The 24,978-nt window shown below is 46.1% G+C and overlaps 1 protein-coding gene across 1 annotated transcript in view; it reads right to left on the bottom strand.

Annotated features, from left to right (window-relative positions):
- Positions 1 to 24,978, bottom strand: part of GSDME (gasdermin E) — a gene marked incomplete at its 5' end in the record, with an annotated part of 63,794 nt that overhangs the window by 6,422 nt on the left and 32,394 nt on the right. The window contains 5 exons of the mRNA XM_082662202.1: positions 7,745 to 7,940; positions 8,656 to 8,783; positions 10,749 to 10,913; positions 17,683 to 17,803; positions 19,431 to 19,602. Of these exons, the coding sequence (XP_082518328.1) occupies positions 7,745 to 7,940; positions 8,656 to 8,783; positions 10,749 to 10,913; positions 17,683 to 17,803; positions 19,431 to 19,602 (782 nt within the window). The remainder of the gene's footprint in view (positions 1 to 7,744; positions 7,941 to 8,655; positions 8,784 to 10,748; positions 10,914 to 17,682; positions 17,804 to 19,430; positions 19,603 to 24,978) is intronic.

The following is a 24,978-nucleotide window of genomic DNA, read 5'->3' as shown; positions in this document are numbered from 1 at the left end:
CTTCTGCATGGAAACAAACACAGAGTGTCAAGGAAAATGAAGAAACAGAGAAATATGTTCCACACAGAGGAACAAGATAAAAGCTCAGAAAAGGTCCTGAATGAAAAGCATATAAGCGATTTATTTGCCTGCTAAAGAGTTAAAAATGCTTAATAAGCTTGGGGGAAGAATGGATGAACACAGTGAGAACTTCAACAAAGAAAGAGAAAATATAGGAAAGGACCAAATAGAAGTCACAGAGATGAAGAATACAATAAATGAACCAAAACAGACACTAGAGGGGTTCAACCACAGACTAGATGAAGCAGATGATCATTGAAATCAAAGACAAGGCAATGAAACTCACCCAATCAGAGCAGCAAAAAGAAAAAAGTGAAAAAAAAAGTGTGAACACAGCTTAAGAAACTATGCTACAACATCAAGCAGACCAACATTTGCACTATAGGGATCCCAGAAGAAGAGAGAAAGGGGCTGAAAAGTTCCCTAACCTGGGGAAGGAAACAGACACTCAGACCCAGGAAACCCAGACTGGAGGTTCCAAGTAAGAGGAACCCAAAGAGACCCACACCACAACACATTAAAATGTCAAAAGTTAAAGACAAGGAGAGAATCTTAAAAGCAGCAAGAGAAAAACAACTTGTTACACACAAGGGAACCCCACCTACATGGCTATCAGCAGATTAGATTTCTCAGCAGAAACTTTGCAGCCGAGAAGGGAGTGGTATGATACAGTGAAAGTACCGAACGAAAAAAACTTGCAACCAAGACTACCTGACAAAGTTGTCATTCAGAATTGTAGGGGAGAGAATTTTCCAGACAAGCAAAAGCTGAAGGAATTCATCACCACTAGACGAGCCTTACAAGAAATGTAAAAGGAACTTGTTTAAGCTGAAATGAAAGAGTAGTAATAGGAAAACATATGAAAATATAAATCTCACTGGTAAAGGTAAATATATAGTAAACTTCAGAATAATGTTGTAAGGGTAGATTAATCACAAAACTAGTACGAGATTAAAAGACAAAATTAGTAAAAAAATAACTATAACTACAATAATTTGTTAAGGGATATGCAAGATAAAAAGATATAATTTGTGACATCAAAACCATAAAATGGCAGGAGGGGGAGAGTAAAAAAGTAGAGCCTTAGAATGCGTTCAAACTTAAGTTGTTACCAACAGGTATTTATAACCGTCTATTTTAAGTTGGTATGTAGTCCTCATGGTAACCACAAATTAAAAGCCTATAGCAGATACACAAAAGAGTAAAGAGAAAGCAATCTAAGCATACCACTAGAGAAAATCATCAAATCACAAAGGAGGAGAGCAAGAGAAGAAAGGAACAAAGAACTACCAAAGAGCCACAGAGTAATTAATAAAATGGCAATAAGTACATATCTATCAGTAATAACTTTAAATGTAATTGGACTAAGTTCTCCAGTCAAAAGATGGAGTAGCTGAATGGATAAATTTTTTTTTTTAAAAAGACCATTATGTTGCCTATACGAGACTCATTTCAGATGCAAGGACATACACAGACTGAAAATGAAGGGATGGAAACATATTCCATGCAAACAGAAACCAAAAAAAAGCTAGGGTTATATAGGCTTTCTTTATATCTGCAGTAAATAGACTTAAAATTAAGACTGTAATAGACAAAGAAGGGCATTACATAATGATAAAGGGGTCAATCCAACAAGAGGATATAACACTTTTAAATATTTATGCACCCAACATAAGAGCACCTAAATATATAAAGAAAATATAACAGACCTAAAAAGAGAAATAGCAATGCAATAAGAGTAGGGGACTTTAATACTCCACTTTGATCAATGGATAGATCATCCAGAGAGAAAACCATTAAGAAATAGTGGCCTTAAATGACACATTAGATCAGATGGATTTAACAGATATATGGAGCACATTCCATACAAAAGGAAAAGAGCATACATTCTTCTCAAGCACACATGGAACATTCTCCAGGATAGGTCATATTTTACAGGCCACAAAACAAGTCTTAATAAATTTAAGAAGACTGAAATCATATCAAGCATTTTTCCCAACCACAATGGTATAAAAGTAGAAATCAATTACAAGAAAACTGGAAAAGTCAAAATATGTGGAGATTAAACAATGTGCTACTGAACAATATGTCAAAGAAGAAATCAATAGGAAAATCAAAAATACCTTTAGACAAATGAAAATGGAAATACAACATATCAAAATGTATGGGATGTAGCAAAGCCAGTTCTAAGAGGAAAGCTCACAGCAATAAATGGCTACCTTAGGAAATAAGAAAAATCTCAAACAACCTAACTTTATACCTCAAAAAAACAGAACAAATGAAACCCAGAGTTAGTAGAAGGAAGGAAATAATAAAGATCAGAGTGGAAATTAAATGAAATGCAGACTGATAAGAGAAAAAAAATCAATGAAACTAATAGCTGGTTCTTTGAAAAGATAAAGAAAACTAACAAACCTTTAGCTAGACTTGCCAAGAAAAAAAAGAATGTAAAACAGATAGCTAGTGGGAAGCAGCCGCATAGCACAGGGAGATCAGCTCAGTGCTTTGTGACCACCTAGAGGGGTGGGATAGGGAGGGTGGGAGGGAGATGCAAGAGGGAGGGGATATGGGGATATATGTGTACATATAGCTGATTCACTTTGTTATAGAGCAGAAACTAACAACATTGTAAAGCAATTATACTCCAATAAATATGTTAAAAAAAAATTAAAAAATCAGAAATGAAAGTGGAGATGTTACAACTGATACCCCAGAAATACAAGAGATCATAGGAGGGTACTATGAATAATTATATACCAAAACATTGGACAACCTAGAAGAAATTAATAAATTCCTAGAAGCATACAATCCGCCAGGACTGAATCAGGAAGAAATAGTAGTAATCAGTCTTTTCGGATTTTCTAAGTAGACTGAATCAGTAATCAAAAATCTCCCAACAAACGAAAGTCAAGGACCAGGATGGCTTCACTGGTGAATTCTGCATACATTTAAAGAATTGAAACCAATCCTTCTCAAATTCTTCCAAAAAATAAGAGGAAGGAACACTTCCAAACTTATCTTATAATGAGGCCAGCATTACCCTGATACCAAAATCAGACAAGGACACCACAAGAAAATTACAGACCAACATCCCTGATGAACGTAGATGCAAAAATCCTCAACAAAATATTAGCAAACCAAATTCAACAATACATTAAAAGAATCATACATCATGATCAAATGGGATTTTAGTCCAGAGATGCAAGGACAGTTCAACATCTGCAAATCAATGTGATACACCATATTAACAAAAGGAAGGATAAAAATCATATGATCATCTCAATAAACACAGAAAAAGCACTTGACAAAACTCATCATCCATTTATGATAAAAACTCTCAACAAAGTGGGTAAAGAGGGAACATATCTCAACATAATAAAGGTCAGATATGACAAGTCCACAGCTAACATCATACTCAGTGGTAAAAAACTGAAAGCTTTTCCTCTAAGGTCAGAAACAAGACAAGGAAGCCCACTCACCACTTTTATTCAACATAGTATTGGAAGTCCTGGCCAGAACAGTTAAGCAAGAAGAGGAAACAAAAGGCATCCAAATCGGAAAGGAAGAAGTAAAGCTATCCCTATTTGCACATGACATGATATTATATATAGAAAAAACCCTAAATAACAAAAAACTGTTAGCACGAATAAAGTCAGTAAAGTTGCAGTATCAAAATCAAAATACAAAAATCTGTTGCATTTCTATATACTAATAACAAACTATCAGAAAAGGAAATTAAGAAAACAATCCGATTTACAACTGCATCAAAAAGAATAAAATACCTTGGAATCAATTTAACCGTAGAGGTAAAAGACCTGTACACTGAAAACTATAGGACACTGATGAAAGAAGTTGAAGAAGACACAAATAACTGGAAAGATATTTCATGTTCATGAATTGGGAGAATACTGCTACAATGTTCATACTACCCAAGCTACAGATTCAGTGCAACCGCTATCAGAATTCCAATGGCATTTTTCACAGAAATAGAACAAACAATTATAAAATTTGTTTAAAACTATAAAAGATTCTGAAGAGCCAAAGCAATCTTGAGAAAGAAGAACAAAGCTGGAGATATCACACGCCCTGATTTCAAATTATATTATAAAGCTACATTAATCAAAATAGTATTGTATTGGCATAGAAACAGACACATCGATCAGTGGAACAAAATAGAGAGCCCAGAAATAATCCCATGCATATATTGTCAGTTAATATACAACAAAGGAGCCAAGAATGTACAATGGAGAAAGAACAGTCTTCAATAAATGGTGCTGGGAAAACGGGACCACTATCTTACACCATACAGAAAAACTAACTCAAAATGGATCAAAGATTTAAACATAAGACCTGAAACCATAAAATTAGAAGAAAACATAGGCAGTAAATAAGCTCCTTGACATCAGTCTTGGCAATGATTTTTTTGGATTTCATACCAAAGGCAATGGCAACAAAAGCAAAAATAAACAAGTGAAACTACATCAAACTAAAGATCTGCACAGCAAAGGAAATCATCAACAAAATGAAAAGGCAGCCTATTGATGGGGAAAGAAATACTTGCAAATCATATATCTGATAAGGGGTTAATATCCAAAACATATAAAGAACTCATACAACTCAATAGCAAAAAAAAAATCCAATTTAAAAATGGGCAGAAGGGGCTTCCCTGGCAGCACAGTAGAATCTGCCTGCCAGTGCAGGGGACACGGGTTCGAGCTCTGGTCCAGGAAGATCCCACATGTCACGGAGCAGCTAAGCCCATGCACCACAACTACTGAGCCCGTGTGCCACAACTACTGAAGTCTGCATACCCTAGAGCCCGTGTTCCACGACAAGAGAAACCACTGCAATGAGAAGCCCACTCGCCACAGCTAGAGAAAGCCTGCGTGCAGCAATGAAGACCCAACGCAGCCAAAAATAAATGAATAAATAATAAATTTTAAAAATTTTTTAAAAAAGGGCAGAACATCTGAATAGACAGTTTTCCAAAGAAGACACACAGATGGCTAATAGGTACATGAAAAGGTACTCAACATCACTCATCATCAGGGAAATTAAAATCAAAACTACACTGAGGTATGACCTCACATCTGTTAGGATGGCTATTATCAAAAAGACAGGAAATAACAAGTGTTGGCAAGGATGTGAAAAAAGGGAACGCTTGTGCACTGTTGGTGAGAAATTTTTTAAGGCTACTCAAAAAATTAAGTCTTACTACCATAATTGGATCCAGCAATTCCACTCCTAGGTATTTATCCAAAGAAAACGAAAACATTGACTTGAAAAGATGCACCCCCATGTTCACTGCAGCATTACTTACAAAAGCTAAGATAGGGAAGCAACCTAAGTGTCCACCAATGGATGAATGGATAAAGAATATGTGGTACACACACAGAGGAATATTATTAATCAGTTAAAAAAAGAAATCTTGCCATTTGTGACACCATGGATGGACCTTGAGAACATTATGCTAAGTGAGATAAGTCAGACAGAGAAAGACAACGTATGATCTCACTTATATACGGAGTCTTAAAATAAAAAAGGGCTCATAGAGCAGATTGGGAGGGGTGTGTGTGGGGGTGGGTAAAATGTATATGGGTGGGTAAAATGGGTGAAGACGGTTAAAAAGTACAGACTTCCAGCTATAAAATAAGTCACGGGTATGTAATGTGCAGGATGGTGACTAGAGTTAACAATACTGTATATTTGAGAGTTGCTAAGAGTAAATCTTATAAAGTTTATTTTTCTTGTGATGAAAACTTTTAACTATGTATGGTGATGCATACATAGTTAATGAGACATATATACAAATATCGAATCATTTTGTTGTACACCTGAAATTAATGTATATACGTGTCAATTATATCTCAGTTGTTTTTTTAAAAAAGTAAATGCTATAGAAAAAACTAGTGTTATTACTTAGAAAGCTGGAAACAGGCCTCAAAAAGGGGCCATTTCCTGTTCTAGCACCTTTCCCAGATTCTGAGAAGAGAAGACTGTTGTAGGAGGAAAAGGTCAACTCAGAAGGGCCAAGAATAAACAAGAGCATTAGTGAAAGAGCTTACACCAATCTGACCTCCACAGTGACCAACACATAAATGAGATCTCAGTTCAGAAAGATGCAGAAGAGCACCGTTGGTTTAGAAACAGGCTGCAGATATTTTCAGCTGCACTTAAACATCTCACTATCCCTGAGCTTCCAGCTCAGACACAGCAGGTTAAGTCTCACGTTATGTGCCAACCCCAAGTGGCTGCCTGTGTGCAAGGCTGCAGAGAATTTGAGGCTGTGTCCAGGCTCAGGAAAAAGGGGACTGTGGTGCATTCACAGTGTTGGCCATGTGTTACATATTTGACATCAATCGTCCAGCCTATTGAGATTAAAATAGATAGCTAGTGGGAAGTAGCTGCATAGCACAGGGAGATCAGCTCGGTGCTTTGTGACCACCTAGAGGGGTGGGATAGGGAGGGTGGGAGGGAGGGAGACGCAAGAGGGAAGAGTTATGGGAACATATGTATATGTATAACTGATTCACTTTGTTATAAAGCAGAAACTAACACACCATTGTAAAGCAATTATACTCCAATAAAGATGTTTAAAAAAAATTTCAGTAAGTAATAGGGTATGTGAAGAAAGGGCTTCTCGCAAGCTAGAGAACTCTGGCCTGTAGATTAGCTCCTGATAGAATGCCAGTAATTAAACTCTCTGATATACCAATTAACACTGGGAAAAGGTCTCCAGTGGAGTTCCACAGGGCTCTGTCTTATGTCCTATCCCAGTCAAAATGTTTACCCATGACTTGGAATAAGGCATAGAGCGTACATTCATTGGCATATGGAGCTGGGAGAGGCATTTGCTCTGATTAATTGTTTAAAGACTGGAGACTCCTGGGCCTTTGTTCCCCTGTGGTGCTGGGGAGGAACTCTGAATGTATCAGGAGCCCAGTGCCCTGACTAACGTCACCTTGAAGGGAAGTTGTGGGGACTAAGACTGGGCTGCCTTGCCAGGTCTTGCCTTTCTGAGAAGGAAGTGAAAGCCCAGCTTCCTCATACAGGATGACCACCTTGTGGTACCACAGACCCTCTGGCAAGGTGCGTTCCGGATGGGAGCTGGCAAAGAAGTGTCAGGGCGGCGTCCACTGCTCAATAATAATTGGATGGCCAGGATGCATGTGGAAGTTGAGCTACTGGGCCCAGCAACCTAGTGCATTGGGATGCTCTCTGCAGCCTCCCTGCCCTAATGGCCACAATGCTGCACTTGGGGTAGAGCTGTAAGTTTGCAAAGAGGAACAAGAGGATCAGAAGGAACGAGACACTGGGGGAGAGAGCAGGTGCCAAATGCAAGCCACTGCCACTCAGCGTTGCCAGGCAACGAGTGTGCATCACCGGCTGTGTCTGGGGAAACTGATTTCCTGTGTTGGTGGGGGCGTGTGCCCACAGACAGCCCTCGCTGGGGGAGGAAAGGGAAGCCCTCTCTCCAAGACACTGGAGGAGGCTGGCAGCAGACAGGCCTCCTTCATACTCAAGTCCGTGACTTCACGGCAATCCTGTTAACTTCCTCAGTCTTCCACTGCCTATCATCCCTGCACCGCTTGAAAGGGAGGGAACCTTATGTACCAAATCGTCCACAAAGTAAGCAAAGTAATTTCAAGGCAACAGCATTTCTTCCCCCTTTTTTTTTCCATACCTGCTAGCGCACTGACCAAGAAGTAGGCCGTAGAAAGGAGTTTCTGGTTGTGGACCACATCCTCTGGGCCTGGACACTCGCCCTGCACACTGTACCCCACTAGCCGCAGGAAGGCCACGAGGTCCCGCTGCTGTGAAGGCTTCAGCTTCCCCAGCACCGCCAATGAGGGTGACAGGCTGCTGACTATGTCCTCACACTGTAGGGAGAGATGGGGGGGGGGGGCAGGGAAGAGAAGAGAGACAGATCTAGTAAAGCCACAGGCCAAGCTGGGCACAACATAGGCCTCTGCCCCATGACACACAAGCCTTGTAGTGAGATGGAGAGTGGTCCTCCAAATATAGGTCCACCTGGAGCTTCAGAATGAGACCTTATCTGGCATCCTTGCAGATGTAATTTAGGTAGGGATCTCGAGATCATCCTGTATTGGGGTGGGCCCTGAATCCAATGGTGGGTGTCCTTTAAGAGACAGGAAAGGAGATGGCCATGTGAAGACAGAGTAGAGATTTGAGCAATGTGGCCACAAGCCAAGGAATGCCAGGAGCCACCAGAAGCTGGAGGAGGCAAAAAAGGATTCTCTCCTAGAGCCTGTGGGGAAGCATGGCCCTAATGACACCTTGACTTTAGACTTGTGGCCTCCAGAATTGTAAGAGAGTAAATTGGAGTTTGTGGTCATTTGTTACAGCAGCCCTAGGAAACTAATACACCCTTCTATTCACATCGACTACCTTTCTGCAGTTAGAAAACTAAGGACCTGGGAATAAGAAAAAAAAGAAGCTTTAGGGTTAAAAGGAGGTGGGGAAATTTTAAACACCATTTTATCCCAGCTCAAGGCCTTATCCCAAGAGATCTAGCCCATCCACATCTCCAGAAAACCATGCGAAGACACTACCTTGAGATGTCTCCGGTCTTACCACTTGCTCCAGAACCAAGAGTAATTCTTCATCAAACAGGACCGCCTGGAGGACGTCATTCAGAGCTCTCTGTTGCTGCTCTGGCAGCTCCACAAAGGGATGGAAATTCCTCTCCAAGAACAGAGGGGCTGTGAAAGCAGCAGAACATACCCAGTCTCGTGACTTATCTCAGAAGGAGGACCAGTAACTTGCTTTTTATAGCTAATTGTCCTCTGTTCTTTCATAAACACTTCCAGCTGCAGTCTTGGAACTCAGAAATAAAGGACGCATTAAATACCACCCTGCATGTTTTTTACTAACCAGTCAAACTACTAAAGGAAGAAAGAAGGAGGGAAGGGAAGAGAGGGAGGGGAGACAGAAAGAGACAAAAAAACAGAGAAGAGGGAAGCCGGGTTTTGTTTCAGACTTTAGTTTCCTGCTGACTCACTAAACATTAAGTCTAATCAGTTATTTTCTGGAAAAGTCATTTAAAATTATTAAATTATCGAGGCTGAATTACTGAACATCAGGACTTTTACAAACCTTCAGAGTCATCGTGCAAATTCCAAAATACATTCTTTTTCATATCTTTCTAATACACTACAGATTTTGTATCCTTTAATATTAAATGCATGCTTTTCAAGGGGCTGGCACAGTTTTCACTGGGCAAACACAGATATTCCACTTTCTCCATTCTTCTTCACCCGTCCTGGAGAATGGGTTAGAATCCCAGCTGGATTACTAACGTCCTCTTCAGGATGCTTGAGCCGCTCCCCTTAAAATCTTCCGTTTTCATTTTAAGACAGTCAAAAGTTTCTAGTGACTTAAGCCCAGTGGGAATTTAAAAACGAGATTTGATAAACCAAAGCTTTCCTATACAGGGATGTAGACCAATACATAAATGCACCCTCTGCTGATGTCAAATTCCAGACAACAGTTATACTCAAAAACTGCTCTGTAAACACAATTAGTTCCTCGCCAGCCCCAGCCTGGAGAGAAGGGCCGTCCTAGCTGGTCTAGGGTCCACGTGCACAGAGGCGGGTGCCCACCCTACTCCTGCCTAAACTACCCAGCCTCCCCTCTCCATGCCAGGCTGACTGGAATGACCAACTGACAGGGTGGACTGGTGGGTAAGGAAATTGTAAGAAAGCTCAGCCTGTCGTGTCACTTCCTGTAGTGCAGTTCAAGGCTGTAGCACCACTGCTGATGTGATTCTAACCCGTGACACTGACATCGCTTAAGTGGCAGCTGAAAATCACACCCAATTACCGTGAGGGGGCCTGCAGCCCTGCATGAGATGGGAAAGCCTTAAGATTGGACCTTCACTGCCAATTCTGTCAACATTGATATTTTTGCTACAGAAACAAAAGCATCTATATTCTGGTTTGGGACTCGTTGAAGCCCCACTGATGAGTCTCTCCTCTAACCCTCTAAGCCAGAGATATTCTGAGCTGGTTCTAGCTCTTTTTCCCTAAGCTCTTAATTATTCGCTTTCTCTTTTTCCTTGCCCATCTCCTCTTCCACTATATACTGCACTCCTACTAATTCCTGCCCTACCCCCTACAAGAAACTTTTTTAAAAAACACCAAATGCTGTGGGGAGCGAAAGGAACTGCTGCAGGCAAGTCACAGGTACCGCCCTCCTCCTCGCTGGATGCCTTGGCATCTCACGGCTTCAGGCCACGTGGATAAGGGCCTCCAAGAGAGCATTTTGCGAAGCTAACGAAGCGCTGCCTGTCTCGGCAATGAAGCCTGGAATAAATGAAACAAGTGCAAAACTTGGGTTCTCTCTCCTTGCTGCTGACTAGTTCTTCCTGGTAGTCAGCAAGACTCCTGTGGTTCAGATGAAAGAAAATGTTAGGCCCCTAACTCTTCCCCTCCTCAGCCTCCTACCCCTTCCTTAAAACAGGCCATCCAAGACCTGAGGTTCCCTAAGATCTGACCAGGGTGAGTCCTGATGAGTGAACTAGAACTGATTCAGGCACCGTCCTGTCTGTCCTCAAATGTTTTCCATGAAGTCACTAAGGAGTCACCGCTTCTGAAGGGCGCATCCCCTCCTGGGGTACGGCACTCAATTACCCAGCAGCTCACCATGCCCCAGCCTGCTGGCAATACCTTGTTTTAAAACACTCAGTGGCCCATCCGAGGCAGGCAGCCCTTGCCCAGCATCTGGCGTGTCCCAGAACGCAAACTCTCGTAAGGGCAGGAGGTCCAGGAAGGCAGAGTCACTTCTCCTCTCGTGCTCGAAGCCCCCGTGCTTCCCTTGCAGGAGGCAGAATTCTGTAATGTGGGGGAAAAGGACAAGCTAGGCATTAGGGTCAGCCTTGTTGGCACATCCCAGACCTGGCTTTACCTAAATCAAGCAGGGCAGGGGGACGTGTCCACCCTCTTCCTCATACACCCGCTTCCTACACTTATGCTATTTGACCAAAACTCAGCCACTTCCTACAAATACAGGAGAAATGGTTGTTCTTAACATAAGGTTCTCGTGAACAGGCAGGAAGCAACCTTTCAAACATCAGAAGTACTTCCTTAGCCTGACTGGAACAAACCAACTCCAACAAACAACCCACCATATTTAACTGAGAAAATTGGAATTTGATTGATAAATCTGATTTGACTAAACTGATACAGAATTATTGACAATATATTTAGGTGCACAAGTGGTTATGTGGCTCTTGGAGAGTCAGTTATTCGTTAATAAACTATTTTCTGCAATTATATGAACGAACCTTATAAACGTGTTGAGAGGAAAATCCATACACAAAAGAATATATTCTATATGAATCTGTATGAAGAGACTAGTCTTTTTTTTTAAAGCCTTATCTTTTAGAGATATTTCAATAGTTATAGACAAAATAATATAATGCCTACAATTTGCTTCAAAACAATTGACTAGGGGTGGAGAGAGGTGGGAAAGTTATAGATGAAACATGCACTGCCCTAGTTATTGAAGCTGGATGGTAGGTACATGGGGTTCACTATATTACTATCTGTAGTTCTGAACATGTGTGTAATTTTCCATAATAAAAAGTTTTTAAAAATTATAAAAAGAAATGCCCCTTAAATATTTCCGTATTTGAGGGCCCAACTAAAGTAACTAAGTTGTAGGTAAAAATGCAACAGTGTGGGGCTTCCCTAGTGGCGCGGTGGTTGAGAGTCTGCCTGCCGATGCAGGGGACACGGGTTGGTGCCCTGGTCCGGGAAGATCCCACATGCCGCGGAGCGGCTGGGCCGGTGAGCCATGGCCGCTGAGCCTGTGCGTCCGGAGCCTGTGCTCCGCAATGGGAGAGGCCACAGCAGTGAGAGGCCCGCGTACTGCAAAAAAAAAAAAATGCAACCGTGTGTCCTTGCTAAGTAAAAATTGTGTGAACTCAAGAATGAGGGTTCTCCCTCTTGCACTGTTGGAGGGAATGTAAATTGATACAGCCACTGTGGAGAACAGTATGGAGGTTCCTTAAAAAACTACAAACAGAACTACCATATGACCCAGCAATCCCACTACTGGACATAACCTGAGAAAACCGTAATTCAAAAAGAGTCATGTACCAAAATGTTCACTGCAGCTCTATTTACAATAGCCCAGAGATGGAAACAACCTAAGTGTCCATCATCGGATGAATGAATAAAGAAGATGTGGCACATATATACAATGGAATATTACTCAGCCATAAAAAGAAACGAAATTGAGCTATTTGTAATGAGGTGGATAGACCTAGAGTCTTTCATACAGAGTGAAGTAAGTCAGAAAGAGAAAGACAAATACCGTATGCTAACACATATATATGGAATTTAAGAAAAAAAAATGTCATGAAGAACCTAGGGGTAAGACAGGAATACAGACGCAGACCTACTAGAGAATGGACTTGAGGATATGGGGAGGGGGAAGGGTAAGCTGTGACAAAGCAAGAGGCATGGACACTACCAAATGTAAGGTAGATAGCTAGTGGGAAGCAGCCGCATAGCACAAGAACCGCCTGGAGGGGTGGGATAGGGAGGGTGGGAGGGAGGGAGATGCAAGAGGGAAGAGATATGGGAACATATGTATATGTATAACTGATTCACTTTGTTATAAAGCAGAAACTAACATACCATTGTAAAGCAATTATACTCCAATAAAGATGTTAAAAAAAAAAAAAGAATGAGGGTTCTCCTGACCCACCTCCTACAGTAATGAAAATAAAAACAAAAAGAAAACAAATGGCACCTAATTAAACTCAAAAGCTTTTGCACAGCAAAGGAAACCATAAACAAAAGGAAAAGACAACGCCAGGATGGGAGAAAATATTTGCAAATGAAGCGACCAACAAGGGATTAATCTCCAAAATACACAAATAGCTCATACAACTCAACAACAAAACAATCCAATCAAAAAATAGGCATTAGAACTAAACAGACATTTCTCCAAAGACAGATGGCCAAAAAACACAAGAAAAGATGCTCAATATTGCTAATTATTAGAGAAATGCAAATCAAAACTACAATGAGGCATCACCTCACACCAGTCAGAATGGCCATCATCAAAAAATCTACAAAAATAAATTCTGAGAGGGTATGGAGCAAAGGGAACCCTCTTGCACTGTTGGTGGGAATGTAAATTGATACAGCCACTATGGAGAACAGTATGGATGTTCCTTAGAAAACTAAAAATAGAACTACCATATGATCCAGCAATCGCACTTCTGGGCATACACCCAGAGAAAACCATAAATCAAAGAGATACATGCACTCCAATGTTCACTGCAGCACTACTTACAATAGCCAAGATGTGGAAGCAACCTAAATGCCCATCAACAGAGGAATGGATAAAGAAGATGTGGTACACATATACAATGCAATATAACTCAGCCATAAAAAATAATGAAATAATACCATTTGCAGCAACATGGATGGACCTAGAGACTGTCATACTGAGTGAAGTAAGTCACAGAACAAATATCGTATGATATTGCTTATATGTGGAATCTAGAAAGATTACAAAACTGAAATAGAGTTAGAGATGTAGAAAACAATCTTATGGTTACCAGGGGGAAAGAGGGGAGGGATAAACTGGGAGACTGGCATTAACATATACACACTACTATATATAAAATAGACAGCTAATAAGGACCTGCTGTATAGCACAGGGAACTCTACTCAGTACTCTGTAATGACCTATATGGGAAAAGAATTTAAAAGAGTGGATATATGTATAACTGAATCACTTTGCTGTACACCTGAAACTAACACAACATTGTAAATCAACTCTACTCCAATAAAAATGTTTAAAAAAGAATGAGGGTTCATTTTATGCTTCTATTCAATAATTTGTGTACAGGCTATGGAATGAGAATGTGGCTGAGCCTAGTACTTGCATGACATGTGAAACGCATGGGTATTAGCACGTGTTTTCAATTGCTGTGGACACTGATGACATCATAAAGACAGGACGGCTGTCTAAAGACAAAGAAAACAAGCTTTCGTTTACTCAACCGACGACCCACCCACACTCCTAGTCATCCAGGATGCCCCTGGCTCGCTCCACCCTATGCACCAGGCACCGAGGTGGATAAACGTGAACTGACCCCCAGGGAAAGCTCCCCAAGGACGAGGACCATGACCATTAACACAGCCTCAAATCCTGCCAACAGCCCTGTGGGGCCCCCCAACCATATTCTGGGAGTCCAAGACCCCAGCACCACTCTTCCTTTACACATATGCACAGCCCCCCTGAAGGCACTGCCAACTCCTTCACTCTTTGCAGCATCAGGCACTGCAAGGAGCCAGAGATTCAACAGGACCACAACCTAGGCCTTGACAGTAAGTGTGATATGAGTGGAAGAGGCGGACAGGTCACTGAATGGCAGAGTGGCAGGTGTGGAGAAAGAAGCAGAAAAGGATTCTTGGACGAAGCAGTGTCTAAGTAGCCCCCAAAAGCCTGGTAGGAATTAGCTGGGCCAAGAGGCAGGGCGCACACTCCAGAGGCTCACGATAAGCGAGTGGAGGGTTCCCAGGCGGTGGGTTAACGCTGGCTGTGTCACTACGTTGGGAGGCGCTGGTGATGAGAAGCAAGGCTGGACACGACGTGCCTGGAAGGGCAGACTTTATCTTGGGACAAAGGGAGCCTCAGAAGGGTGTTTGAGCAGGTGAGTGAAGTGACCAAATGTGTATTTTTTTTTTTGCGGTACGCGGGCCTCTCACTGCTGTGGCCTCTCCCGCCGCGGAGCACAGGCTCCGGACGCGCAGGCCCAGCGGCCATGGCTCACGGGCCCAGCCGCTCCGCGGCATGTGGGATCTTCCCGGACCGGGGCACGAACCCGTGTCCCCTGCATCGGCAGGCGGACTCTCAACCACTGCGCCACCAGGGAAGCCCCAAATGTGTATTTTTAAATAATCACATCAGCTACACTGTTAGGATGGGAAAGATTCAAAGCAGAGGAGCCAATTAAGAGTCTGTGATGGGAACGAGGCGGGGGGTGTCAGTGTCGGCCTCTGGACCTGCAGAGAAGTGCACAGACCCGGGAGGGTGGGAAGCACAGGTTCACGTCCACAGGTGCCCAATCAGAAGTTCGTGCTGAAAGGACACTGGTAAATGCCTAATTCTACAGAGCAAAGGCTAAAGTTCAAGACAATAACATGATGTTTCTGATTGGCCATAAGAGGTGTGGGGGGGGATCTGTTGGCAAAGGGAGGGATCGTGGCTGAGCGAACCCCTCGTCAAGGACGGGCTCACAGATGCCTCCCCCAAGGGACACGGAGGGAGTGGCCTCCTCTCGAAGTTTCAGAAGACAGCCAGGATCCTCGTCAACTGTACTCCCACCCAGAAGGTGGGAGGAGAGATCGAGCAGCCTCTTAAGGGCCCTTCCAGCCCCTGTAGGGCTGTTTATGAAGCCGGATCAGAACGTTCTGCAGGAAGAGCAACAGAAAAGAGATGGGAAAAAGCAGCAGAACTGGCTTAAGAATCAGGCAGTGTGTCACACGAACAAGGGCCTGACCACCAAGCTGCACGGGCAGGGCAGGCAGCAGCAGGAGAGGGCAAAGGAAAGGGCTTCCTAGGCCAGGATGTGGGCAGAGAGCCAGAGGAACCCTGAGGACTCCCCAGGGCACCTCTGCTCAGCAGCACAAAGAGTTTATTGTCAAGACAGCAGAAGCAAGTCAAGATAGAAGGCTTGAAACTGAAATGCAAACAGGAGAGCCTCGCCAGGCAGGCTTTGTCTTTCCAACCCCATCTGAGAAAACAGACGCCCCCTGTGGGAGCGACAGGTGCCCCAACAGAGCTGCATGCAGGGCAGAGCACCTCCACCTCCTCGGAGAAACAGGGAGGGGCTCCCGGGGGCCCCAAAGCCTGGAATGGCAGCCCCAGCCTGGCCCCCAGCCGCCAAAGGGTCCTCAGAGCACTCATGGGCATCCTCGGTGCGGGCCAAGCTTCCAAAGAGCCTGACGAAAGCAACACCTCCACCACCAATCCATCTGGACAGGATAACCAAGGCCTCAGCAGCCTGGGCTGGAGTCACACATGCCCACGTGGTCACACAGCTTATCACACGCTGATGACAAAAGCTGGGGGGGCAACTTAATCATCTAATAGGCAGTTTGTTCAGTGGACGGATAGTCTTTCAAAGAGAAAGAATCATCATCGTGCCCAGGATGACACAAATTTGGAAGCTTAGACCTAAAGGATGCTTGCTGGTCGCGATTCTTGGTATTCCTGGTATCCCATGCGTCCCTGGCCCACCCCTGGACCAACTTCCTACAACTGGCACCTTCGCTTCTTGTCTCCCCCCCGAAACACAGGCTGCTCTACATGCGAAACGAAAGAGGGAGGGTCAGTGATTGCCCTTCACGTCCCTTACACATCCGCGGGCTTGTCCACTGTCCCATAGGACAGTCAGCATTCCGAGCGCCCACGGCTGTACATGAACGGTGGTACCTCGCGTGGCCGAGTGAGCAGGAGGCTGACTCCCGGAAGACACCCGCATCCCTGGCCTGGTCCCCGCCACCTGACAGAAAACAACTGGGGGAAGGGCGGGAGGCAGCCACAGACACGTATGGCCCGTCACGGCACCCTTTTACAATGTTCTCATCATGGAGAATCGGAAGTGCACAGGGACAGAGAGAGTAGTACAGGGAGCCTCCGCACACGCACCGACCGGCTGTGATGGCCTCCCCCACCTCTACCCACCACGCACACCCCTCACTCTCCACCATCGTGCTTGAAGCAAACCACAGACATATTTCCATTTCATCTGTGAAGAGTTCACTGTAAATCTCTAAAAACTAAGATGACGCTTTTCATAAGCATAACCACGACAATGTGATCATACCTTAAAAAGTTAATTTATGACGTTGCATATATTAATTCATGTCCCCAAAAAGCAGTCAGACACTTTCCTTGGGTTTGACACAACCTTTTCCTGGGAAGAGTGTGAGGGAAGAGCCGTGAGTATCTAAGACAAGCCACACCAACTGTAAAACCCTATTTTCTTCAAGTGATGCAGTGACCTCCCGGCTTTGAACACACTGCTGATCAGACAGCAAGGTCAAATGCAGCTCTGTGGGCTCCCTACAGGGGACGGGAGGTAAGATGATCACAACGATGACAGGATTAATAGCTAAGGTGAGTATTTAAGCCACCGCTCTACCGGGCACTTCACACAGCTCATCTACCCTGGTCCTCACCGCAGCCCTGTGAGGGAACGTCTTTCCCCTCCCAGACACGGGAAGCTGAGGCCCAGGCGGCTTCAGCAAGCTGCCTGAGACCTCACAGGACCCCGTGGCGCTGGGGCCGATGCCCAGTCCGTCCAACTGCAGAGCCCACGTTCTTCGCCCTGTGCCCCGTTGGTGAAGCACACCCCACACGGACATCTGGGCATCCCTCACCAACACCCTCCCACCGCGGTCCTCCGTCTCACTTGTCCTGAGACATCCCCAAACTCTTCCGATATCTCTTTCTTCTCAATCCCCAGAGCAGCGGGGGATCCTCTACAAGTGTGTGTCTCAGGGGAAGATGGGGTGTCCCTCCGCAATGGCTCAACCGCCTCCAGAGAGCTCTGAGCTGAGGCACACTCACCGAACTGGCCGTCTGCTCTCACATACAGCTCGATGACGCCGTAGGCGATGGTGGTGGGAGCCGGGATTTCCAGCACCACATTGCTGTCCTTGATGATGTTCCCATCCTCCGTCGCTGACACCTGTGGGCGAGGGCGCATGCTCCCACCTGTGTGCTCAGGCTCCCCCAGGTTTCTCCTGCCCCCATGTGGCCAGCCTAGTGCCTGTGCACAAAGAGTGCCAGGGAAATGCCCATGGAATGGAGCAGAAAAAGGGACCAGCGGGCAGGGGCCAGGATTTAATCCTTGTCGGCCTCATGATGTCCTACACGTATTCCAAAGTCAATGGCCAACCTGGTGGCACAAAGGCGAGATCCCAGTTTGGGATACAATGAAGTTAGGTCTATGGTGCTGAATAAAGAAGACAAAAAACAAGATAACTTCCCATTTCCCTCGTGGAGGATTATGGAAACAACTCTGAAATCCTCAGAAAATCCTCAGTGGTAAGAGAGCCCGACTAGGAGAACCTAGCTGAGAGCAAGACCCCCCGAGCACATCCTCCTGGACCTCATGGATGGCACACGGTGCAGTCAGATAAAACCCGGGGAAAGGCACAAGGATGACAGAAGGGTGGGCAGGAAATGCCGAGTCAGGCACCAAAGCTCTCTCCTTCAAACCCTGTCACAAATATGACCCTTGCCCACCGTGGCCTGGGAAGGAAGGTGAGAAGCTATTCGTTGCCCAAATGCTGGAGATCAGAGACATCTTTAGCAACTTGATCCTGGTCACAGTGTGATGCCAGCTGGTCTCCTGACTCCCAGGCAGGCTCCAGGCCTTTGGTGGGGGTCACCGTGGATAGAAATATCGGCAGGGCCAGCTGAAGCCATCTCCCATCAGGCCTCATCACTCTGTCTGGCCTGCCCACCCCAGGGCGAGTCCAGCCCCGGACCTGTATCTCCACCTCCTAAATACAACTTTTCTGGGTCCTCTAGTATAATTTGAAAGTTACCCCAAGAAGTAAATCTCTAAGAAAAGAATATCGGGCACCATGGCAAGCTGGAGGGGACACAGACTGGGGCTGCAGCCTCCTGTGCCAGTTCGGTTCCACTGAAGCTCAGGGATCAGCTTGGTAAGACTGTCTGTAACTTAATCCAGAAGCATCTGTGCATGTATATAAAGACATATGTACAGATCTTTACCTTCCCTAATTCAATCCATTAGGGATTTAAGGCGGCTAAAGCAAAGGAATCATTTTGAGACCCTTGGCTCTGAGGGGCTCTAGGGGTCATCTGTGCCTCAACCTAGCCAATGCTCATTTGACCCATTTGCTTTTGGGAAAGCACCTGACCCAACCCTGCATGGCCCGTCCAAGTGTCCTATCACCCCGGCCTTGGGTTTACTTCAGGAATGAGCACGGACCAGGAGGGTCCAGTGAGTGCTAGCCTTGAAGCACTCTTTCCACTGGGGATGAGGTGGGAAGAAAGCCAGGAGCTGCCTCCCCACAAGCTTATATGAGAGGGAATCTACCCCAGGGAAGGCAGCCCACAACCTTCTCTTGAGTCCTGGCCTGGATCCAGAGGTGACTGAAGCTAGATCACCCCAGATGTTTCAGTTACGTGAGCCGATAAATTCTCGTTTAAACCAATTTGAGTTGGATTTCTGTTAACTCACTACAGAAAGAATCCTGACGAAGGAAGACCCCACCCGAAGAGGCCCCTGACCGAGGCCCCCGTGGCCTCTGACCCGGCACCGCCACCCGCTGGGTGCGCACCTGCACGGTCTTGGTCTGGATCCCCACCATGCCACCGCACTTCTCCTCGATCTGGACGTGCTCGGATATCACACACTTCCGCGTCGTCACTATCTTCTGTGTCAGGACACACAGGACCTCATTCTTCCTCTCCAGCACCTGCTGCAGCACTGAATTCTTCAGATTTATTGTTCTGAAAAAGAAAAACGCCCGTGAGTGGCCTCGTACCTCAGGGGAGACTGATGCAGTGTGAATTTTCGCCTCTCGCACAGCTGGCGGCTGAGGAGCAAACAGGTGACAACCAGCATCGTTTATTTTCCGGTGATGAGAGAGGGGGCAGTACATCCGGAGAGGCAGAAAGCAAAGTCTCCCAAGGCCACCTCAGAGCTGCCAGGCCTCCGGAGAAAGGCTGGACACCGGGGGCGGGGGGAGGCGCCTGTCAAACAGGAGCAAGAAAGAAACCCAGTGGGCGTGGCAGCTGCGGTCCATCCGCTCACACCGGGGACTCCACCCTGTCATTTAACCAGAGGCCGCGGGACCACAGACATCACAGGTGTGGGCAATAAATACAGGATTTCTCTGGGGGGAATGCTGACCAGTGCTTTTCACACAGGAGAGGGGAACAGGCTTGAAGCACGAACAGCAAGGAAAAAACTGGACTTGAATTTAAAAGGTACTTTTTAATCTGTCTGTCCAGGAAGGACATGTAATCTCTTAGAAGGGATTTTACATCATTTTACAGATGGGGAAACTGAGGCCAGTTAGGCGTGGCCTGCCCAGGTCACCCAGCAGAGACTTGGGGCTCCCAGGTGGCTCCTCTGGGGAACTTCAAGAACAAGGTAAATTTCCATCTGCGAAAGATGATTCGTTGCTTAGAAGCAAACGATGAAGTGCTCTCTCTGGAGGTCCTGCTCCATGCTGTTGCGTTCATGGAGTGGACAGGAAGAAAACCAAATGAGAGTTAGTGTCAGCACAGGAACAATTACAGTGTTCATCCTGTGCTTTTTAAACAATCCCAGCTTAGTTACCTTGAAAGCTCACCACCATCCCCAACAGCGGTGGTCACCCCGCCCCGCAGGCAGACGCAGGTTCTCCAGGCTTCAGCAAGCGTCCCCGCAACAGAGGCAAGTAGCTGGAAAGGTCCTGTCTCCATGTAAAAAGCTGCCTGGTGCGGAAACAACCCGTGTCCAGAAACAGATGAACAGATAGGCCAGCGTGGTCCATACACACAGTGGGACGTTATTCAACCACAGAATGGAATAAAGCTGACACGCACTACAACACAAACGAACCTTGAAGACGTTATGCTGAGTGAAAGAAGCCAGGCACAAAAGGACAAATATTGGATGATTTTACTTATATGAAATAACTAGACTAGGCAAATTTAGAGCCACAGAAAGTAGATTTGAGGTTACCAGGAGCTGAGGGAGAGAGTATGTGGGGTTCTTGCTTGACGGCTACAGAGTTTTTGTTTAGGGTGATAAAAAAGTTCTAGAAATGGATAGTGGTGATGGCTGCGTGACAGTGTGAATGTACTTAATGCCACTGAACTGTACACCTAAGAATGGTTAAAATGGCAAATTTTATATTTCATCACAATAAAAAAAAGTAAAGACAGGAAAGACTGTCCGATCTCAGTAGTGGTCAGAGAAATGCAAATTATAACAATGTTTCACACATATTAAATGTCATAAAGACAAATTGACAACAACAATGAAATTTGGCTACAAACTTAAAGAAATGTGTACATGGGAAACCCAGAGGATAGTACACGTGTGATCGGGAAGGGTTTCTAAAACGAAATCTCCAGGTTCAAGGAAATCTTCCTACAGCTAAAGCATGCATGGGAAACCCAGAGGATGGTACACCGTGTGATCGGGAAGGGTTTCTAAAACGCACCTCATTTTTCATCTCCTGGTGCTCGGGTTCGCCGTTCCAGCCGCTTTACTAACAATCTCCCACCTTAGGAGAATCAGCACCTTTAACCTCCTGTTTCGTACAGTTTGCAATTTGTCCGGAGGATGAACGGGAAGAGGGGGAACCAATGAGAGACTAGCTGTAGGTGATGGACGGGCACATGTCACTGTAATTTCCAATCAGGAAGAAGAACTAACCAAAGGCTCAGCCTGCCCCCCAGAACCAGAGTAGGGCCTGAAGCAATCCTGCGGTTTTGCGGCCAGCTCCCAGAGGGTTGGACCCAAAAGAACACATCTGGAGGCGAGGGCAGGGGAGTACACACTGAATGGGGGAGAAGAGCGCCCCTTCCTCACCCAGAGGAACTGCTGCTCCCCCCACCCCGTTCTCCCACGAGATCACCCGCCTCCCACGTGCCCGCAGCTCTGTGCAACACAGACATCTGCAGTCAACGTGCAGGTGGGTCCCAGCTTCATCTCCTCCTCGCTGGGTCACTGCCTCTCGTCTCCGAGCCTCAGTCTGCACATCTGTAAAGTAAGGCTTGACTACGAGGCTTACCTGCAGTGACCCACACTGCACCCGTCTGAAAATGTTTCTTTCCTTCCACTATTGGCAGGGAGGCCAAATCAAGTTCCCTCTCCAGGCTGGCCAAATATGGCCACAGTTTTCAGGGGAGCCTTCAGCCGGGGAGCAGACCCTCCAAGCAGCTAAGAAAACAGCTACCCGGATACAGGCCAGGAGTTCCTGGGGGAGGAAAGCAGGCAGGAGCTGCCGGAGGCAACAGGTGGGGATGCACTAGGAAGCGTGGCTCCACGCCCGGCACGGCTGCGGGTCCACAGGGACCAGGCTGTGGGCCAGGGACGCCAGCGGGAACAGAGGTTCCTCTTCTGAGGTACCTGAAAGCTCCCCAGGCCCAGCCCTAATGAAGCAGGCTCCTTCCTAGTCTGAAGCTTTAATTTCCATTCTCTTTACTTCTAAGGCTTGGAAAGCCAAATGCAAACCAGACAGAAGAAACCCAGAGAAGACTTTTAAAACTAACAATATCCAAAAGGAGGGAAGCAGCTTTCTTTCCCAACACATAATGCAGCCCCCAGGACCCCTCCCATAGAGACAAGGGGAGGGCATGCTTTCCGAGCAGACCCCCATCCCAAACTCATTCATTTCACTCCACAGGTAACTGGGTCCTATTATGTTCTGGGCCAAATGCTGGAGATTCTCAGTGAGAAAGACCAAGGGGATCACTGTTGCCACGACCCTCCTGTGTAATAGCCCTTGATCATAACATGTCCTAGAGGAACAGGGCTTCAAATGGAGTTCGGATAAGGCTCTTCAAAAAGTAATGTGCGTCATGACAGAGCAGGGGCAAGTCAGCTCTTAACCTGTCTTCCGTGGAGAAATTACGAAACTACAAGGGCCCCAGGGGATGACTAGTTCTGAGGTAGAAAACCAGTTTCATCTTGAATACCACCTCTGATGGATCCATCAATGATCGCTGCCTAGCTACTGGGAAAGGATTCTAAGACTGGGTCTAGGCCAGGAGGCAGTGAGCAGCGAGAAAGCCATGACTGACTGACTCGCAACGTCTGCACAGGCCTGGGAGGGGACGAGGTCCTGATCGCTCGGATCTAATCCAGTGTCTGTGCTCAGAAAGGGAGACTGCGGCCCTCAGAGGTCACAGACTGGCCTGAATCCCATGGCACACATCTTCTGACTCTCAGACCAGTGATCTTTCCACTACACTGCTCTAAAAACTGACGGCAAGAGGCTAGGGTACAAAGGCACTCTGAAGAAACCGTGCAAGATTGCAGGGGGTTTGTTCCACCGTCTCTCCAGGAACAGAGATTGGGACATTATAAAGAGCCCAAAGATGGTGGCCAGCCTGATATTGCAAAAGTATTCAGCAAGAATTACTAACCCACAGAAATGTAGCTATGTACTGACGATTAAGGCTTTAGCAATTTCGGTATTTCTCCTAAAGGGTTTTGATTTATTGGCTAACACTAAAGGAGAAGTGTGCTCGCAGACCAGCTGTACAGTGGAAAAATTAGAAAGGCTGTGGAGATTAGGTCCATGCACGTTGCTTGTAAACTTGGCTTTGCTCTTCTGACACTTCATTAAGCAGCAAAGTCTGCTTCTCTTTTGATAGCCAGCCTCCTCCAGTCTAGAGACCTGGCAAAACACCCCACCAAGGCCGTGACTAGAGTTTAATCTCAGTAACCACCTCCTCAAACCCTGAAGCACGTGCCTCTGCTTCTTCCACTGCCTGCTGATCCCCCCAGGGGACAGTCCTTGCCCCGTTAAAGTCTGTGCGCTCCCAGAGTGGGCCGGGGAAGGGCGAGCACTTCCGCCATGTCCGTTTTGTTCCTGCAGGCACCGCACTGAGAACCAGGGGCCTGGAGGGCTCTGACACCCCCTGAGTGTGATGAACCACTAGCTGCCTCCCCCGATTTTGTTCAGGTTTGGGAGCCTGGTACAAGGGCGTGGAAGGGGTAGCTCAGACCCACAGATGAGTCTTGGCCCTTCCTGGTAACTCTGCTGTTCTTATCAGGGATTGGGTAGGATGGGCCATCCGTGGCAATTCTGGCCATAGAGACTTGAGGAGAAGTCTGTTGGGGGTTCCTGGAAGGCTCTTTCTCTCTCTTAAAAAGAGGCACAAGGAATAGACTACTTATCTGCCTCTGGGTTTCCTCTGGAATGCAGTCATTTGGGCACCAAAAGGAGAACTGGGCAGCTGGGACAAGAAATGCATGGAGACTACCACAAAGGGGTTCCACGGGGCCACTGAATTAACCAGCCACCGGGAACCTCAGGTGAAGGTGACTCACCCTACCTGGGGAGGTTTTCTTATGTGAGGTACTAACAGATTTTCTTTGCAACTAAAGACACTCTAACTGGTCCATGAAGTTAATGTCACCTTTATTTTACAGAGCGACAGAAGCAGACAGAGCTCGTAAGCCAGTGACCCAGGGCCAGAAGGAGAACGCAGCTGAGCCTATCCAACCCCGAAGCCCTATCTATGTCTTTCCATCTTCCGTCTCCCTCCTTGACTTCCTCTGGGCCCTGTACACAGAAGGTGTTTCATGTGTACCCGAGAACGAACAAGCAGCCTCTCTGCTCAACCCTCCTGGGAAAGCTCCCCAGAGACTAGCAGCGGATCCTCTTGGAAACCCAAGCAGCCACCACCGGCTGGCTCCTTCCCGCCAACAAAGTCTCCATTTCAACCATAAAAGGAACTTCCCGCACACCCACCAGAGATGATCGACCTGGAGCCGGAGCCAGGGCCAGGAAGTCTCTAGAAAATTGAGCTGCTCTGCCCTGGGGCTCCACTTCCACATGGTGAGGAAAACCCTGCTCTGTGTCACAGGCTGTGGCTTCAGGACTGTAAACTGCCTGAAAAAAATCAAAATCAGGGCACAATGCTAACCACACATTATTAGCAAAGTGACGGGGTCACCTCACCTCTGTGCACACTGCCGTCTATTCAATACCTTATCTCACTCACTCACAACCAGGGAGAGAAAGGAGAAAAAGGACTAAGCCATTACAGACTTTCAGATGGAGTAACTAATTCACTGCCACCTGCAGATGCAGCAGGTCTGAGAGATGAAAAAACTGAATGAGGCTGATGCAGGGAGTTGAGCTCACGCGGGAGCCT

Source organism: Grampus griseus (assembly GCF_964374135.1).
Source record: "Grampus griseus genome assembly, chromosome: 9".
Lineage (NCBI taxonomy): Eukaryota > Metazoa > Chordata > Mammalia > Artiodactyla > Delphinidae > Grampus > Grampus griseus.
The sequence above is the reverse complement of the archived record's forward strand: the minus strand, read 5'-3'. Positions and strand labels throughout refer to the sequence as shown.